General features: G+C 34.0%; 2 protein-coding genes and 1 long non-coding RNA gene across 4 annotated transcripts; 2 read left to right on the top strand and 1 right to left on the bottom strand.

Moving 5' to 3' along the window:
- Positions 1 to 2,023: 2,023 nt before the first annotated feature.
- On the top strand, positions 2,024 to 3,490 carry LOC135130033 (uncharacterized). 2 transcript variants are annotated; one of them, XM_064057336.1, is made up of 6 exons: positions 2,024 to 2,185; positions 2,455 to 2,514; positions 2,570 to 2,718; positions 2,776 to 3,070; positions 3,125 to 3,262; positions 3,324 to 3,490. In XM_064057336.1, the coding sequence occupies exons 1-5, from the start codon at positions 2,163 to 2,165 to the stop codon at positions 3,255 to 3,257; spliced, it is 660 nt and encodes a 219-aa protein (XP_063913406.1). In that variant the 5' UTR covers positions 2,024 to 2,162; the 3' UTR covers positions 3,258 to 3,262; positions 3,324 to 3,490. The 2 variants fall into 2 exon arrangements, with proteins under 2 accessions (XP_063913406.1, XP_063913407.1); XM_064057337.1 differs by having other exon boundaries at positions 2,024 to 2,514.
- Positions 3,491 to 10,989: 7,499 nt separating this feature from the next.
- LOC135130070 (uncharacterized) lies at positions 10,990 to 12,287 on the bottom strand. Its single transcript, XR_010280667.1, has 2 exons — positions 11,541 to 12,287; positions 10,990 to 11,470 (listed from the first exon to the last, which is right to left on the bottom strand). It is a non-coding gene; the product is annotated as an uncharacterized LOC135130070 (long non-coding RNA).
- Positions 12,288 to 12,400: 113 nt separating this feature from the next.
- On the top strand, positions 12,401 to 15,121 carry LOC135130069 (mediator of RNA polymerase II transcription subunit 15). Its single transcript, XM_064057384.1, has 5 exons — positions 12,401 to 12,580; positions 12,635 to 12,774; positions 12,826 to 13,797; positions 13,851 to 14,145; positions 14,198 to 15,121. The coding sequence occupies exons 1-5, from the start codon at positions 12,522 to 12,524 to the stop codon at positions 14,628 to 14,630; spliced, it is 1,899 nt and encodes a 632-aa protein (XP_063913454.1). The 5' UTR covers positions 12,401 to 12,521; the 3' UTR covers positions 14,631 to 15,121.
- Positions 15,122 to 15,604: the final 483 nt, after the last annotated feature.

Raw genomic sequence — 15,604 nt, 5'->3', positions numbered from 1 at the left:
GCTTTGATTGGAAAAGTTTATATCGTGCAAATGTTAAGTTGTGCCGTGGTGCGAAGTGTTTGTTGAATTTCTCGATGACTACATTGAGTTTATTTTTCTCTGCCTCTTCGAATTTAAAAGTAGTGTGTATTTTCCGAATTTCCGGCCCCGCGAAGTGTAACAATTGGGCAATTTGGATGGCTTCATCTTTTTTATTTACTTCTGTGGCTACTAAATATATTTGGAACCCATTTAACCACTGTTTTCACTGTTCACCCGGGTTACCTCCGTTATTGAGAACAAGGCGAGGTAACGCGTTTGCCATTTTCGTCACTGCACTGTTTTAAATGTTTATTTTATAACCCTGATATCCACTGCAAATTTGCACTAACTCCTTTCTTCCTTTTTTGTCGCAGAGCAATGTCGCGACGCCTGTACACCAGGCGGGGTAACATTCAAAGTCCGATATTTCGAATTACTATTTATTAATAACCGACTAACTGTAGATACAAAGCAGGCAGCGGACCAGTGACGACTAGCGCTACCCTTGTCCACCTAGTGGTGTGTGGTGGGGGCAGATACACACATCCTAACTCCACACATTTTCTTCAAGTTTCAAAAGATCTTCAATTTTTGATTTTATTTCTGTCGTATATCTTCCAGCAGATATGTTCCATGACCGCCACAAAGCCTGATCAGCGGCACCCATATCTGATGTTATGTTTAAAATATTAAGATTAAGCTTTTCTGATTCTTCAAAGATGATTTCGATGATGTTTTTAAATGACTAGTCGTTCACAGAATTTCCATTAGAGTAGTAGGCAACAACCTGTTTCCATCTTGCATTAATTCCAGCTAACATAAATACTAAAACATGAGTTGCTAATCCTTCATGATTTAGTAGAGTTACATTACCAAAATATTTGTTTATATTTTTGTCATACGTTTTTCCTGGCGTAATGGCCATTTCGTCCAGAACTAAGCAGCAATCTCGCTCAACATTTTTAAATGATTCTACCTTAATCTTAAGAAATTTGAACACTTCGTGTAAAATTCCAGAGTCAAACTTTAAACCTTCCAATTTTCTCTGTAGTGTTTGAATCGACGGAGGTGGAATCATTTGTTGTAACAAGTGTTTGTAACCCGAATCTCCACAACTAAATTTTAGTCTTAATGCTTTTATAACCGTATTTTCTGACCATTTCATAAATTTTGTTAATTTTTTTAAATTCCTCTTTGTTAAAGCTATAATTTGATCTTGATTAAAAACGCTTCGTAATAATTTACTGTCTTCTCCCTCAGTTTCAGCAGTAATTTTAGCAATTTTTTGGTTTGCTGTTTTCAGTAAACGTTTATATTTTCTTGTTCGTTGTACTGCTTTAATATATAGCTTATCATATTTGTGCCTATTTGTGCATTTGTAATATTAATATGACTTATTCGTTCATCATTCTAAAAGAAAAATAAGGACAGGTTAGATTCTTTTAAAAAGGATCTGTACAAATTGGCAATCCTGGTGGAAAGTGTTCAGAGATTTTAGAAATCTTTTCAGGAGGTTCGTTAACAGTTTCAGTTAGTTTCAGGTTCTACATCTTCTACAGAAGTCCTCTTAGTCAGAGGAGTGATTGAAAAACCCTCGTTAGTGCAAACAAAAATTGTAGGAATAGCATTGCATTTTAATTTTCGGGTACCCGGCACCATCAACCCTAGTTTTTTTCCCACATCTCGTTTTCAATTTTTTGTCGGTGCATTTCGCAAACACCTGTAGGTATTTAAAATTCAGTAAGTATATGTATAATTATATTAAATCATTTTAGTAATTAATTTCAAAATTATTATGACAGTCTTAACAGATTTCTCAAAGTCTGTTGAGATTGATAAAGTTTGTTCAATAGTTTTTTCGTTTCAAATTTATTAACATAAAATTTTCTACCTTTGTAACGACAAAAAAATGTTATTTTTGCGTATTAGCTATTAGATTAAATAAATATTTGTTTCAAGCAATGTTTTTTGTGATTATATATTAATTACAAGCAAAACAAACATTAAATAACTCTAGTGTTTGATGTAAAAACAAATATTCCTTAATTTTCCTATGTTGCTCAGTACTCTTTTGTCCCGAATGGATATTACTGGTTACCTGATCATGTTGACAACATTACTTACACGGTTTCCAAACAGCAATGCGCAGTCCAGTTAATAATAGGTCAATGATTTATTGAATGCACTGCAAATTCCTTCCGTCTTCCGCCCTTGTGTTAATTAGTTAATATCCACAGACCATACACTGTATCGTCTGTACCTGTTGTGTTTTTGTGTTAATAATGTTAATATCGTGACTTTACTTGCGTTGCACCTATTTCATCTTAACCCTAACCTTTAATAAACATACCCATTTGGATCTTATACAAAACGTATAACCAAACTATAATAATTACATTAATATTATTATCGTTATTTACGTTTTGTCTACAAAATGGAAAACAATGAATCGTGGAGGACAATACCTTACAGACTAAGTGTGGCTTCAAAAATGTAAGTAGAAATATTTATTTACCAATTAAGTATAAACTGCTGTTTACTTAAATAGTGATGTAGAAATTCAGCAGCTGACAGTATGGTCTGGAAGAAAACCAACCCGATCCTGTTTTGAGATAGAGCAACGTCAGTTTCAGAAAGCGAAAAACAAAGAAGAATATTTAACATCTGTAGCTCGAATTATATTGTATATGCGAAACAGTAAGTTTGTGTATCAGAATTAGAACTGTTTATACATTCAATTTTCGGACATTGCAGAGATACAAGATGAATATGGTGTACAAAGTCTTATGAATAATTTGGAAAAATTAACAGTTGAAACCAATAATAATCCATTCTTAAAATCGGAACAGCAGCAACCAAGTGAAAGCAATTTGCTGCAAAACCCTCACTGTAGTTGTTGTAATGACCAGTCAGTAAATGGTACTCTACAAGGATTGCAATCCTGTGTCAACAACATAACACAACCCAACAGAGGTTTAATGCAAAATCAAATGCATAGTGATGACTCTTGGAAGACGACAGCTTTTAGGCATGCTGTAGTTACTAAAATGTAGATAAAATATGTTATATTCTTAACAAAGAAGTTATATTAATATGTTATTAGTGAGGAAGAAATTAAACAGGTGGGAGCAACATCTAACAATACCCTGGAAATTGAAAACAATGTATTTCAAAAAGCAAAAAATAAACAGGAATATCTTGAGATCTGTAGCACAGCTGATACTACATATTCGTGAAATACGTGAGTATCTGCAATGAACGTTTTTAAATCTATTTTTTCCTCTTTAATTTTTTGAACGCAGGTACGGAGGTGAATAAAACAACGGCAATGGATGTTTCATAGAGGTGAAAAAAAATGTATGCCGAATTTATCCATAAATAAGGACCAGTTTTTATATTTTACATTGTTGTTTGGCTAAACACAGCTTGTTAACTTTTTATAAATATATATTTCCATAATCCATTGACAGTTAAGTGTTTGATTTTATAGATAATGTATGTAGCTCCTAAATATTTAGGTACAAACATTGTTTTGAAATTGACAAATGTAACTTTGTAACCGTGAACTTAGTAAATCCACACAATACAAATTACAACTATTTAGCACTATGAAAATCAAAAAGACTGCGTGTGATACAATATATTTACGTCGTAATCTGAATGTTACTGTTTAAAAATTCAGGGTGATTCATGAATTATGTCGCTGTAATTACAGTATAGACGTCAATTGATATCTATACTGTGCTGTAATAGTTGTGTTTATGCAACCCAAAATACATTTTCACAGACTACTTGGCTCCACCACACCTCAAGAAAATTTCTATTTTAAAAGATATGCAACTTGTAAAACAACCCATGCTGCCTCGTTATGACAGCTGCCACTCATCTCTAAGGGTTAAAATCATTGACTTCGTTTACAATAATAACTAGTTTTATTACTGTTATTGTCAACGGGGGAAGTGTATCCCTGCTTGCAGGTAGAGCAGAGTAAGGAACTAAAATATTTATCTACTATGAAAGAAAACAAACAATATTTCTTAGCTTACGTTCGAGAAGTAAAAACGCAAAAACACGTCTACTGGTATATAAAAATTGCCATTTTGTAATATTAGTTTCAAAAGTTTTGAGCGATATTTGACAGGTGTATGACGTCATCGATAATTTTTTTAATAGCACCTCCTACTTTTTTGTAGCATAAAGTCCTTTGAAAGAAAATTTTTGCTATGCAGTTTAACATAATTTACTGTCATAAGAAATGAAAAAAGCCAAATGTATGTTTTAAAATAAATTAATAAAATCATTGTCAGAGACTGTGGAGATTTTTACTCAAAACAAAAAAATGCTTGGTCGTATATACAGGGTGTTTCAGAAATAAGTACATTAATTTTAATCAGTTATAGAGCTCATTGAACTCAACAACTTTTCTTAGTAGAGTTTTGTCAAGAACTTTTTAATTATCAAGTTAAAAATTGTTAAATTTACACCCCAATTAAGGTTACCCGCCCATGGATCCTCAGTCACCCATGGACACTAATAATTATTATAATTAATAATTTATGGTCAAAAACAGTTACTAGGATACGTATTTTCCTAATCTTGTCAATGTGACAAACATTTAGAGAGAAATTGAAAATCCTGCTCCCTAATGGCGTACGGAATTCCATCGGCCCAAATGTGGCTGTTGAACACCTTCCCTCGTGTAACCGACCTCATCAGTTGATGGTGTAAGAGATACAAAATTTGCTTGTTCGTTTATTTTTCTATTAACCAATTCACAAAAGTTTTGCCTACGTGGTAAGTCTGTTAGTTTCAATAACTGAGCTTTCTGGTCCTGAAAGGGGCACATTTGTTCTCTGAGTATCCTCCAAATACTACTCTCCGATACATCACACTAGACAGTGATACGTGCTAGTGCCCGGTCGAGCTTCGACACTCTTCAAAACAGCCTCTTTAATATTAGCAATTCTATTACTACGTAACTTACCCCGATCCTGAGGTGCAGGTTTAAAAGATCCGTACTCTCGAAAATGCTGCAACGTTCTTAAAACTGCGCACATTTGGCAGACGATTTGGGAGGTTTTCTGAAAAAATTCCTTGGGCGCGAGTGCCATTTCCCCGAGCTTCACCGTACGTTAAAACGATATCGGTGCATTCCAGATTTGAAAACAAAGCCATTTCAACACATTTCGTCTATAAATTAGAAATCTGTGCCAAAAAAAATTTAAAGAGACAACGTTTAAAAAAAACATTGACATAAAAATGATTGTCAGTGTCAAAACGGTTGCTACGGTACCTTCTTCATTGTTGTAGTGTTGCTATTATTTAAATTATTATTTAAGGTGAACATAGACGGCTCGTGAATATATGGGTGGAAAAATTCGAAATTCGACTTGAGTTTTCGAAAAAATGCTAGATAAAAAAGTTGTTCCGTTCCACGAGTTCTGTTACTGGTTAAAATTAATGTACTTATTTCTGAGACACCCTGTATAATTCCGACCATAATTCTTAGTCTTATTTTTAAATTCCTGTTTCCATAAAAATTCGTACGTGTTGAGCATATTCTGTAAGTAGGTAGAAAAGTAAAATTAAATTTCCAAGAATATTTTATTGTAGGTACGAAGGTACGTTATTGTGAGTATTTCTTAGTAATCTAAGTAGATACATACCTAGTTACCTCTCGGAATGTATTTTGAATGAAGCAAATTGGTCGAAGGTTATTTCGACAGAACATCTAGCGCCTCTGAAATACAATAAAACAAACCCAGCTTTTTCGAAAAATTATAAAATTTGATTATGCGAATTTATTTTTTGAGAACCCGGGTAAGTTAAAATTTTTTCCAAAAATTCTAGATGTCTAGGGTGAAAATTCTACACGGATTTACACACCACAAGTGCAGGAGTATCTAATTTTATAAAATTTAAAAAACTTTGTATTATAAATTTTGGAGATGACGTCATCCCATTGGTGGTGGAGATGATTTGCCAAATTTTAGTTAGCGTTTAACCATCTACATGATATTTCTAATATACATATAAAATATAGCAATCGATCCAGTAGTTTCGGAGAACACTTGTCTAATAAAAAATGGATACAGACACCAGACAGACAGATAGACAGACGGACATACGGAAACGGGAGACCACTTTTTTCATACTCTAGAGGTCATGACACGTCGAGAAATTAGTACTGGACGTAGAATTGTTGGCATAGGCCACTTATTAACAACACTGAAATCAATCAGTGATAATATGTTGGGCTGTACTTTAGATAATATTGAAAAAACTCATGAAAATTGTTATGGTTTAAAAAATGTTTTCTACTACAAATGTAATATGTACGGAATATTCGGTAATTTTTGTACTGAACCTGAAAATCATATATACAAAGTCAATTACTCAGCTATTTGTGGAGCTAGATCAACGGGCGTAGGTTATTCTCAAATTTCAGAATTTTGTTCAGCTCTAGATATCCCTCAAATGCCCCACGCGACATATCATAAAGCCGAGGTTAGAGTTCTAAAGAGCATCGAAGCACTTTTCGAAGAACAAACCAAAACGCAGGTAAAGAAGAGTACCGATTAGCTGTGAAAGAGTTATTGTCGATGTAGCTTGGAGCAAATGCTCTTACAAATCCAATTACAATGCACTGTCTGGGGTAGGACGCATAATTGGTGCCAGAACTAAAAAATACTTTATGTTGGAGTCAAAAACAAACTTTGTAGTTTCTATAAAATCTATATGAAACAGAAAAAAGAAATTCCAACACATAACTGTTTTATAAAACTAGGTGCAAACATCGATGTCCATGGAAGCTTCAATTATCTTAGAGGGATTTACTTTAGATACTTTATTCTATTTTAGAACCATAATCTTATTTATAAGCACCCAAATGCGGGCTTAAATTGGCCTTTTTAGCACAAATCTATCAAAAATTGCTAAGCAACAATTGATTGTTCATTTACACTAATCAATTAATTAATCAACCACGCTTCGATATTCAGCCTTTTTCTTAAGTTGGAAAAATAATATTTTATCAAATCATTACCTGACCGACTTCAAATTCTTCTAAACTTTCGTTTGAATAAAGGTTTTCCGCTTCTTTAATTTACATTTTGAAAAACGAATTATCAAATAATCAACGTGGTATCCATAACAACATCAAAATAATAGCCAGCTATGTATTAAAATTCGCATCGGCACAATTCACACAGTCTTGCTGAAAATACTCAATATTTCGTTAAAAATAGTTTAGAAACTAAAATAGAATAAAACGTTGTATGTACCACGTGCATAATTGTCGATTGTGGCACTCGGGAAATTAAAAGCCCTCCTTCGTCGGGCTTTAAACATTCCCTCGTGCCACAATCTCCCTGATTATGCCCTTAATACATAAATAACTATTATAGGAGAATTATAGGCATCGAGGATAGTAGTGTATTAAAAAAAGTTGGGGCTGCAAAACCAAATGGTGCATATTATTTTATAGAAAAAATTGAATGTAGAAATCACATACTTCGTAATTATTGTTCCAAAATTAGAGAAATAGTTAAAACAACGAAAGCAAATATCACTAGTAAAAATGTTTTTAAAAATAATATTCTAAAATTTAGAACAGCTATTATAAGTGCTATTAAATTTAGTAAAAATGAGCCTCTTCTTTTTTTTTCCAGCATATATTTGGCAATCACGAACAATGCGCAAGCTATTTTAGTTATAAAAGTGTACAGTCAAATGATATTTTATTTTATACTTCCGCAAATGGTGTTTTATACTAACCTTACAAACAAGTTTTAAATCGAGTTGCAACTTTGTCGTCTAGTTTACTTTTTGATATTGAGAACAATGCTGTGGAATGCTACAATTATGTCGTTAATAAATTTGTGGGAGGAAAAAGAATAAGTTTTTCTGCACGAGGATCGTATCAAGGGCGATGCTTTGCTGCGGCAATAATTTATAATAATAAGGGTACGTTCCTAATTTCGTTATTCAGAAAAAAATTTTGGGGAGGCCACTGTTAGTATACGAAGGCGTTTGCGGAAAATAATTGAAAAAAATAAAAACGATTGATAAAACTAAAACCTCTATTAAAAAATTGCGTATCCGAAGTGCGGATTCCGGCAAAAATAATATCGTCGACGATGAACAAACGAAAACTGCAGATATATTACCTGAAGTGTATGAAAGAAAAAAATCGGATTTATTAATAAAGCTGTCACAGAGTAACGTAAACGCTATTGAAAAAGGTACTTGTGGTCAGCGAATGTGTAGGGAATGGAGTAAAGAAAGGACAAAGTGAGAGACGGAACTAACACCGCAAATACCGTTAAAAGTATTGTGCATTCCGTTAACACTTTATGAAAAAATTGCCCAAGTCTATACAATTTGGTATTGACAATGAAGAAAAGGCCAAAGAAAAATTTGAAGCTCTAACAAATTTGAAAAAAAAATTTAGCCGCTTCTCCAGATGAGTTAATAAATTCTAATTCAATTGCAGAGATTAAATGTTCATATGCGGCTTGCAGTAAGAATATTAAAGAGCTATTAAAAATAAAATCATTAATTATTGTTCAATAAATTCAGATAATACAATTAGTTTGAACCCGAACCACAACTATATGTATCAGGTATAACAGGATCCACTGCATATAACTAAAAGAAAATGGTGTTATTTTATCAGTGTACACTAACGTAGATTTAGAATATTTTTTGATTGAAAGAGATGATGACTTCTGGAATAAACATATGGTAAATGCATTAGAAAATTTTTATTGAAATGCCATGCTACCAGAAAGTGTTGACTCGTGGTGGAGTCGAAATCAACAACTTCGAAATATATTCAAAAAAGATTTATAGACAAATGCATTGATTACAAATGTCAAGTTTTTTTTGGCAATAACTGTAAAATGTTGAATTTTATGCTTTGAAGGGGTCTTTGTTTTTTTGTTATTATTTTTATTTTATTAATATGATTTTATTAATGATGATATTTTCCTGTGATTGTTTAATATTTAAATGCAGTGTATAGAGGCAGGGATGTCAGCACTCTGTTTACCAAACTCACAAAACGCAAAACAATTACACCTTTTTGCTATCTATAAATTTCTGCTTGAAAATTCTTTGGTATCATCATACCCTGGTATCATAAAATCTATCTCTGCCTTTCGTACTGTCAGAGCCAACGTACCTATACACAATATTCGGCGCCGGATTAAAAAATCGACCGCGTCAGCCAGTTTGTATGTATCCGTTTCCATTTGTGCAGTATAAGTACTCCTCTCTTAGAAATTGTAGTAATTTATAGCTGCAATTTTTATTTGCTTTACTGCACAATGCACATATTGTCATAGACATATCCTACATCCCTAATATATCTTGAATAAATGTATTCCAATAATAAAATTCAATTTAATTAATATCATTCATTTAATTAAAAGGGGGAATCAAATCAAAACAACAATGTAGAAATGTCATCATATTTCTGTAAAAATTTTACTCGCCTTTATCCTTCATTGCAATTGTCAGGTACTTCAAGGGGTGGTCAAATAAGCTTAAGGTATTTAAAAGGTGCTCTATTGTTGGGTCATAAATTACAGCTTACTGCCTCAGCTAATATTTTGGGTTGCCTAACTTACCAAAATTTGTCCCAAATGCTTTGCAGTTTTTTTACAATAACTAAAAGAAGTAAAATTTTAACAGAAAACGAAAAATGGCGCCTAAAGTAGAAAAAATTCTCTATCACCTCGATATTTTTTAAAAGCACACCGAGTTATAGTTTTCGCTAAAGATCCGCTGGGGTTTTACGCACTTTATTTTTTATTTTAAAAACTGCTACGTTTTTTAAAAAATACAAGACTCTTCGTTAAAGATTTTTATGTCATGAGCACGCACATGTATCGTCCTGCTCTTCAACTGTTAAAATGAAGGCGCAAAATGGGCTTGCGTTTTGCCTGATTTTAGCATCTTTTAATGACTCTGTGGCGGAGCCTTAATTTGAATAATTCTTTAATATCAGAGTTATCCAATTTTGAGAAACGTCAAATGTGTCAAAAATATTTTTCATTTTGTCATTAAAAGTACAGCAAATTGTACTTACAAAAAAAATAGGGGAGTATTTTAGTACGGAAAAACAATATTATTTCACAAATGAAATTTTGAAAAAACACCAACATATTAATTCAAAGAAATGTAATAAATAAATTGAACAATTAAACATATTTAACTAGCATAGATATTTTTGTGCCACTTCCTTAAATTGATTAAACGTCCCTAATTTCCCCCAGAATCTTGATGCGCCCCCCTGAATCCTTCTAGCGTCCCCTGGGGGCGGTACCGCCCACTTTAGGAACCAGTGTGAGTATAATTTCCGCTCGGGAAATAAATACAATTGACCAGTAAAGTGAATGACGCGCGAAATTTGAACTCAGTTCATAACACGAGAGCCGTATTTCAATTCCCCGTGTAATCCTTATGGGTGAAATCGAGGCGTCACTTTAACGCTTAAATTGTACCATTAAAGTAATTTTCTTATATATCCCACTACCTGTACCATTAAGACTGATATTTTTACTGTTGATCTTGATGCCAAACATGAGCGGAACCGGTGGTATTTAATAAATATTTAAATTCAACTTTTACCACTACATTTGCCTCGAACGTATGTCGTACAGTGGTTCATACTGCCATTGACTTCCCCCTCCACATAAATGGCTTTGATTTTCAGATGCTACAGATACGGCTGTGAATTGAAAATAATATATAAAGGAGATCTCATATTTGCAAATGTTTTCAATCAATTGCCAAATTTTGATTTAAGAATCATCATCAATCCCAAGCTTTTTTCTTTTCACACATTTTTGCTAGAAAAGGAAAAACTTAGCATTCCTGATTAAACCTTTCATGTACAAGTAAAAATCACTTTCATTTTAGTACGAATTGGGTGTGAAACACCGATTAAAAAAAAAATCACAATTTAAAGAACAATTTATTTCAAAACAAAAAAAATATTCTACAATAAAAAATTGCACTTCCTAATGCAAAATAATCTGATTCACTTTTGGTGAAAAACTGACCCACAAACTGTTATCTTGATGGGCCATTTAAATAGTCCTCGGACACTAATAGTTCTTCGAAGTAGGTTTTCTTCAGATCTTTCTGGTTCAAGGCCCAATAGCCAAAGCAGTGCTTCGCTCCCATCAGTTTGTCGTAAGCTTTCATGAAGTTGTACCTCAACATTAGCTGTTTTTAGGCTGACTTGGGGATTAAAAGAATTTTCAGAGACAACAACTCTGACTTCAGCTGATTCACTTTTCTTCAGATGTACGTCCCAAGCACGCAAATTATTGGTCCAAAATGCATACATTATAACGTCCGTTTAGGGGCAGGTGTAGCCATATGGTGACATACAAATACACCTCTTGGGGTTTCACATGTTGCCTCTCTTAAGGAATATCTATGCATAATAAAACAAAATACGTCATAATTTTACTTGATACAGAATTTATCAATATACATTAACTTACCATAATCTTCTCGCATTATAGCTCGAATAAACTGTTCAAGCACATTTAATTCAGTATACCAATTGACTTTCACTACATCATTTGACTGTAAAGAATTTTCTCCAACAAAAAAAAAATGGCAATTGCCCCTATTGTTAACACATGTCTTTCTGTCATTATTAATAACAAATATAAAAAAAACCAGTCCACAGATACATACAACCTAATGTGAATCAATATCACAGAACTGATATACCATCTAAAAATTGTGATTATGATTGTTTGTTGTGATGAAAATACGAAATCAACTGTCATATTTTGGGGATTTTCACGATCCAAACGTCACTAGCCCCGCAAAATATTCGCGTTCTTTTTCTGTCCGGCGTGTTTCTGGATTTTCCGTTTCACTCATGCGCAAGGCATTAGAAACGATGTACGTTACTTTGATGAACATCGTTGTTTTTAATTTGCGATATTTCTTTAACAAAAGCTTTTTATATAGTTAAGCCTTCAGTAACAGGAAGATAATTGAACAGTCTTTATCGCTTGTAGCATGAACTAGTTAAGATTTCTACTTGTGCGATGTATTTTGTCTGTAAAATCAAGCTCCCATAAGAAACCCATAGTAGAATTTTTGAATTATGAACTGCCGCGCATTCTAAATTCTAACCTTACTTTACTGGTCAATTACTGCCTTAATCGTTATTTCAAGGACGTTTGTTTTGTCTTTGGTGTTTACTTTTGTTTTAAACATGAAAATTGTCTCAACATTTGAATTACCGCCTTTTTGAAATATCAATACTGTCTATTACCAATATCGCTCGACAATCCCTAAATGGCACTAAAACGACAATAGCCTATCAAGCATTCAAGCGCAGCAGTGTTGCTGTTCTGTGGTGGTGGGGTTGCAGAATTGAAAGTTGTTAAAACAGATTCGTCAATCTCTGAAACACAAAAGAGTTCATCAAGAAATTACCGGAATATTTATACATTAACCACAAAATGGGGGACGACGGATCGTGGAGAACATCGGCTTTTAGGCAGAGTGTAGTTGCAAAAATGTAGGTGATATTTATTCTTCACAAGTACGTGTTAAAAATTGTTTATTTTATTAGTGAGGAAGCAATTCGTCAATCAGGAATGAATACGTCACGAAACAGCTTGGAAATGGAAAACCACGTATTCCAGAAAGCAAAAAGCAAGGAGGAATATTTGGGTTATGTGGCACGATTAATTTTACATGTTCGAGAAATGAGTAAGTTTGCTTAAAAGGAAATTTTAATTATTTAATATTGGAACGTTCCAGACACAAAAAAGGGAACTGGAATGGGTGTTCCTGGAGCAAACCAAGGTGGCCCTGGTGTACCAGATCCGATAAACGCTTTACAAACATTAGCAATACAAGGCACTCGTAACCCTCTGATGACAATGGGAGGACAACAGCAAGGTCCCATGGGAGCACAGCAACAAATTACTGCAACCAACTTGCTACAAAACTTGAACCGTGGTCCAGGCCAACCCATGAATAACATGCAGCAAGGGTTACAACCACGACCCAACATAGGAATGGGGCCAAACGGGGGTCCAATGCCAAATCAAATGAGTAATCAAATGGGTCAAATGAACACGCAAATTTCAAATCAAATGGCCAGTCAGTTAGGTGGCCAAATGCCCAACAATGGCATTAACCAAATCCCTAATAATGGGATGAATCAGATGCCTAGTCAGATGGGGAATCAAATGCAAGGTTCAGTACAAAATCAAATCGGCAATCAAATATCAAACCAATTGCCTGGGCAAATACAGATGGCAGGGCCCATGCAAAGTGCTATTAATGGCCCCATGGGAAATCAAATGCAGAACCAGATTTTGGGACAAATGCAAGCCAATAAGCCTGCAGGAATGATGATGGTGAATGCTCCTAATACAGGATTTCCTAGGAATCCAACCCCAAATTCATTCTTAAAACGCAGCCCATCGCCCTCGGTCCAGTCTCCAGCTGGTTTGAGTGGAGCGCCAACTAGTAACCAAATGGTGGCGTCTCCAGCATTAGCACCATCACCCAGCTCTCAAATGAGCATATTGGGGGCAGGAGGACCTCCAAGGTCTGTTGGCATGGTACCAAGCCCTGGAAGTTCTTTAAACACTCCAGGGCAGCCTAACCAGAGCCCCATGGGGATGCAAGATGAACAAGCATATCGTGAAAAAGTCAGACAGCTAAGCAAATACATTGAACCACTTAGGAAGATGATAGCTCGAATGGGAAATGATGGTGAACGTAAGTATAATAATTTTTTCAGCCTGAATTTATTGATTAAAGTATAATTATAGATGTGGAAAAATTAAGTAAGATGAAAAAGTTACTCGAAATCTTATCAAATCCTCAACAGAGAATGCCATTGGAAACTTTAAAGAAATGTGAGGTGGTTTTGGAAAAATTGGATTTTAAGAGAGGTGATGGTAGCGTTCCCACGTCTACAAGCGCTCACTTGCCCATAAAAGAACATCACGTGTTCAATCCACTCCTTGAAGCAGTCAGTAATAATTTACAGAGCTCTGTGATCAATCACACATTGCACAGGACTTTTGGACCAACATTAGAAGCGTTGTTTGGCCCTGAAATAAAGTAAGCTGAAAATAGTTGTTTTGAATTATTTTATTGTGTATAATTTTGCTAGATTGGTGCCCCCATTGAAGAAAATTAAACTTGAGGAACCCACCAGTGACATTCCAGATGTGCTTCAAGGTGAAATCGCGCGACTTGACCAAAGGTTTAAGGTTTCTCTTGATCCAAATCAGCAACCTGGTTCAAAATCCATACAGTTGACATGTTGGTTGGATGATAAACAATTACCCTGTGTCCCTCCAATATCATTGGTTGTTCCTGAGGATTATCCAAAGTCAGCTCCTAGTTGCCATATGGCAGCTCATGAATATAACGCGACTCAGTTTCTGTCTGCTGTCCAAACCGCTCTTTTGGCAAGAATTAAGAAATTACCGAAATATTTTTCAGTTTCTCAGTTATTAGATACTTGGGAAATGAGTGTGAGGCAAGCTTCAGCACCAACCAGTGTACCAGTCTTTCCAACAACGATTTTGATGGGTCTGTAAAATAAAAGATGTATAATTTAATTTTTACATAGAATCTGGGTTTTTAAATTTTATAAAGTAACAATGATAAACCAATAAGACATTTTAAATAGTCGAAATAAATAGTAGGTATTCTATTATTGTAAATATTATGTATACTATATGTACTTCTTGATTAATGTATTAGTTGTATTTAGCTGCATATCGCAATACACTCTAATTAGAATCTTAAAGATTTAACAAGTCATTCTTTAATGTGATTTATGACAATATTTTTTCAGCAAACAAATATAGCATCACACTAGTTTAAGGAAGCGCAGTCAGTTGCAGACGTGAAGCCTTTTCCATATCTTTTACATTTATACAGGATATATCCCACCATGGGAATAAAGATAGATACTCGCTTTTTGTAAGCTTTTGAAAAGATATTTTGCCGCGTTGTGGCAGAACTCGTAGTTGATAGTTTTTTAGCATTTCGCAATAAGGTAATATGAATAAAAAATGTAACTTTCTCTTTCTCTTTTCTGTATTACGTGTATCGTCTCTTTGTCAGCAAACACAAGAGGAACTCAGCAATAAAATCTTCATTTATTTTCTGGTGTCTTCAACGAAACGATTTGTAGACAATTTTTTGTGTTTTTTTGGTTCATGGAAATCTTTTTAACGAATAATGTTCGAAAATGTATTTATTGCTGTGAAATTTTATGGAATGGTTGTTTATTAATCCATCACTTTTTTAACTCCAGATATCTTTGTAAAAGATACATTACTTTACATGGCGGACTTGTGTGAAATTTTGGTAAGGCACAAACATTTATTTATGGATTACAAAACGCCGACGTCTACTTTTTCCTGTACTTGCGCAATATATTTTTATTTTATGAACTTGTTTTACACTGAATGTTTTAACTCTTCACTTACAGCTTCCTCTAAATGTTGACATGTTATTATGAGTGTTACATTGTCTATAAAATTAAAATGTATGTCTCCATCAA

The sequence above is a fragment of the Zophobas morio genome, unplaced genomic scaffold, assembly GCF_036711695.1.
Source record: "Zophobas morio isolate AGI-343-1 ecotype UQ-CSIRO unplaced genomic scaffold, CSIRO_AGI_Zmor_V1 ptg000017l, whole genome shotgun sequence".
Lineage (NCBI taxonomy): Eukaryota > Metazoa > Arthropoda > Insecta > Coleoptera > Tenebrionidae > Zophobas > Zophobas morio.
This window is presented reverse-complemented; position numbering and strand designations above follow the sequence as displayed.

Excerpts from the sequence above, each read along its gene's own strand:
- LOC135130069 (XM_064057384.1), top strand. The coding sequence starts at position 12,522 with ATGGGGGACGACGGATCGTGGAGAACATCGGCTTTTAGGCAGAGTGTA. Across the intron at positions 12,775-12,825 it reads TTTACATGTTCGAGAAATGA|ACACAAAAAAGGGAACTGGA; the intron begins GTAAGTTTGCTT and ends GGAACGTTCCAG. Across the intron at positions 14,146-14,197 it reads TTGTTTGGCCCTGAAATAAA|ATTGGTGCCCCCATTGAAGA; the intron begins GTAAGCTGAAAA and ends TAATTTTGCTAG.
- LOC135130033 (XM_064057336.1), top strand. The coding sequence starts at position 2,163 with ATGCGCAGTCCAGTTAATAATAG. Across the intron at positions 2,186-2,454 it reads CGCAGTCCAGTTAATAATAG|AATGGAAAACAATGAATCGT; the intron begins GTCAATGATTTA and ends TTTTGTCTACAA. Across the intron at positions 2,515-2,569 it reads CTAAGTGTGGCTTCAAAAAT|TGATGTAGAAATTCAGCAGC; the intron begins GTAAGTAGAAAT and ends TTACTTAAATAG.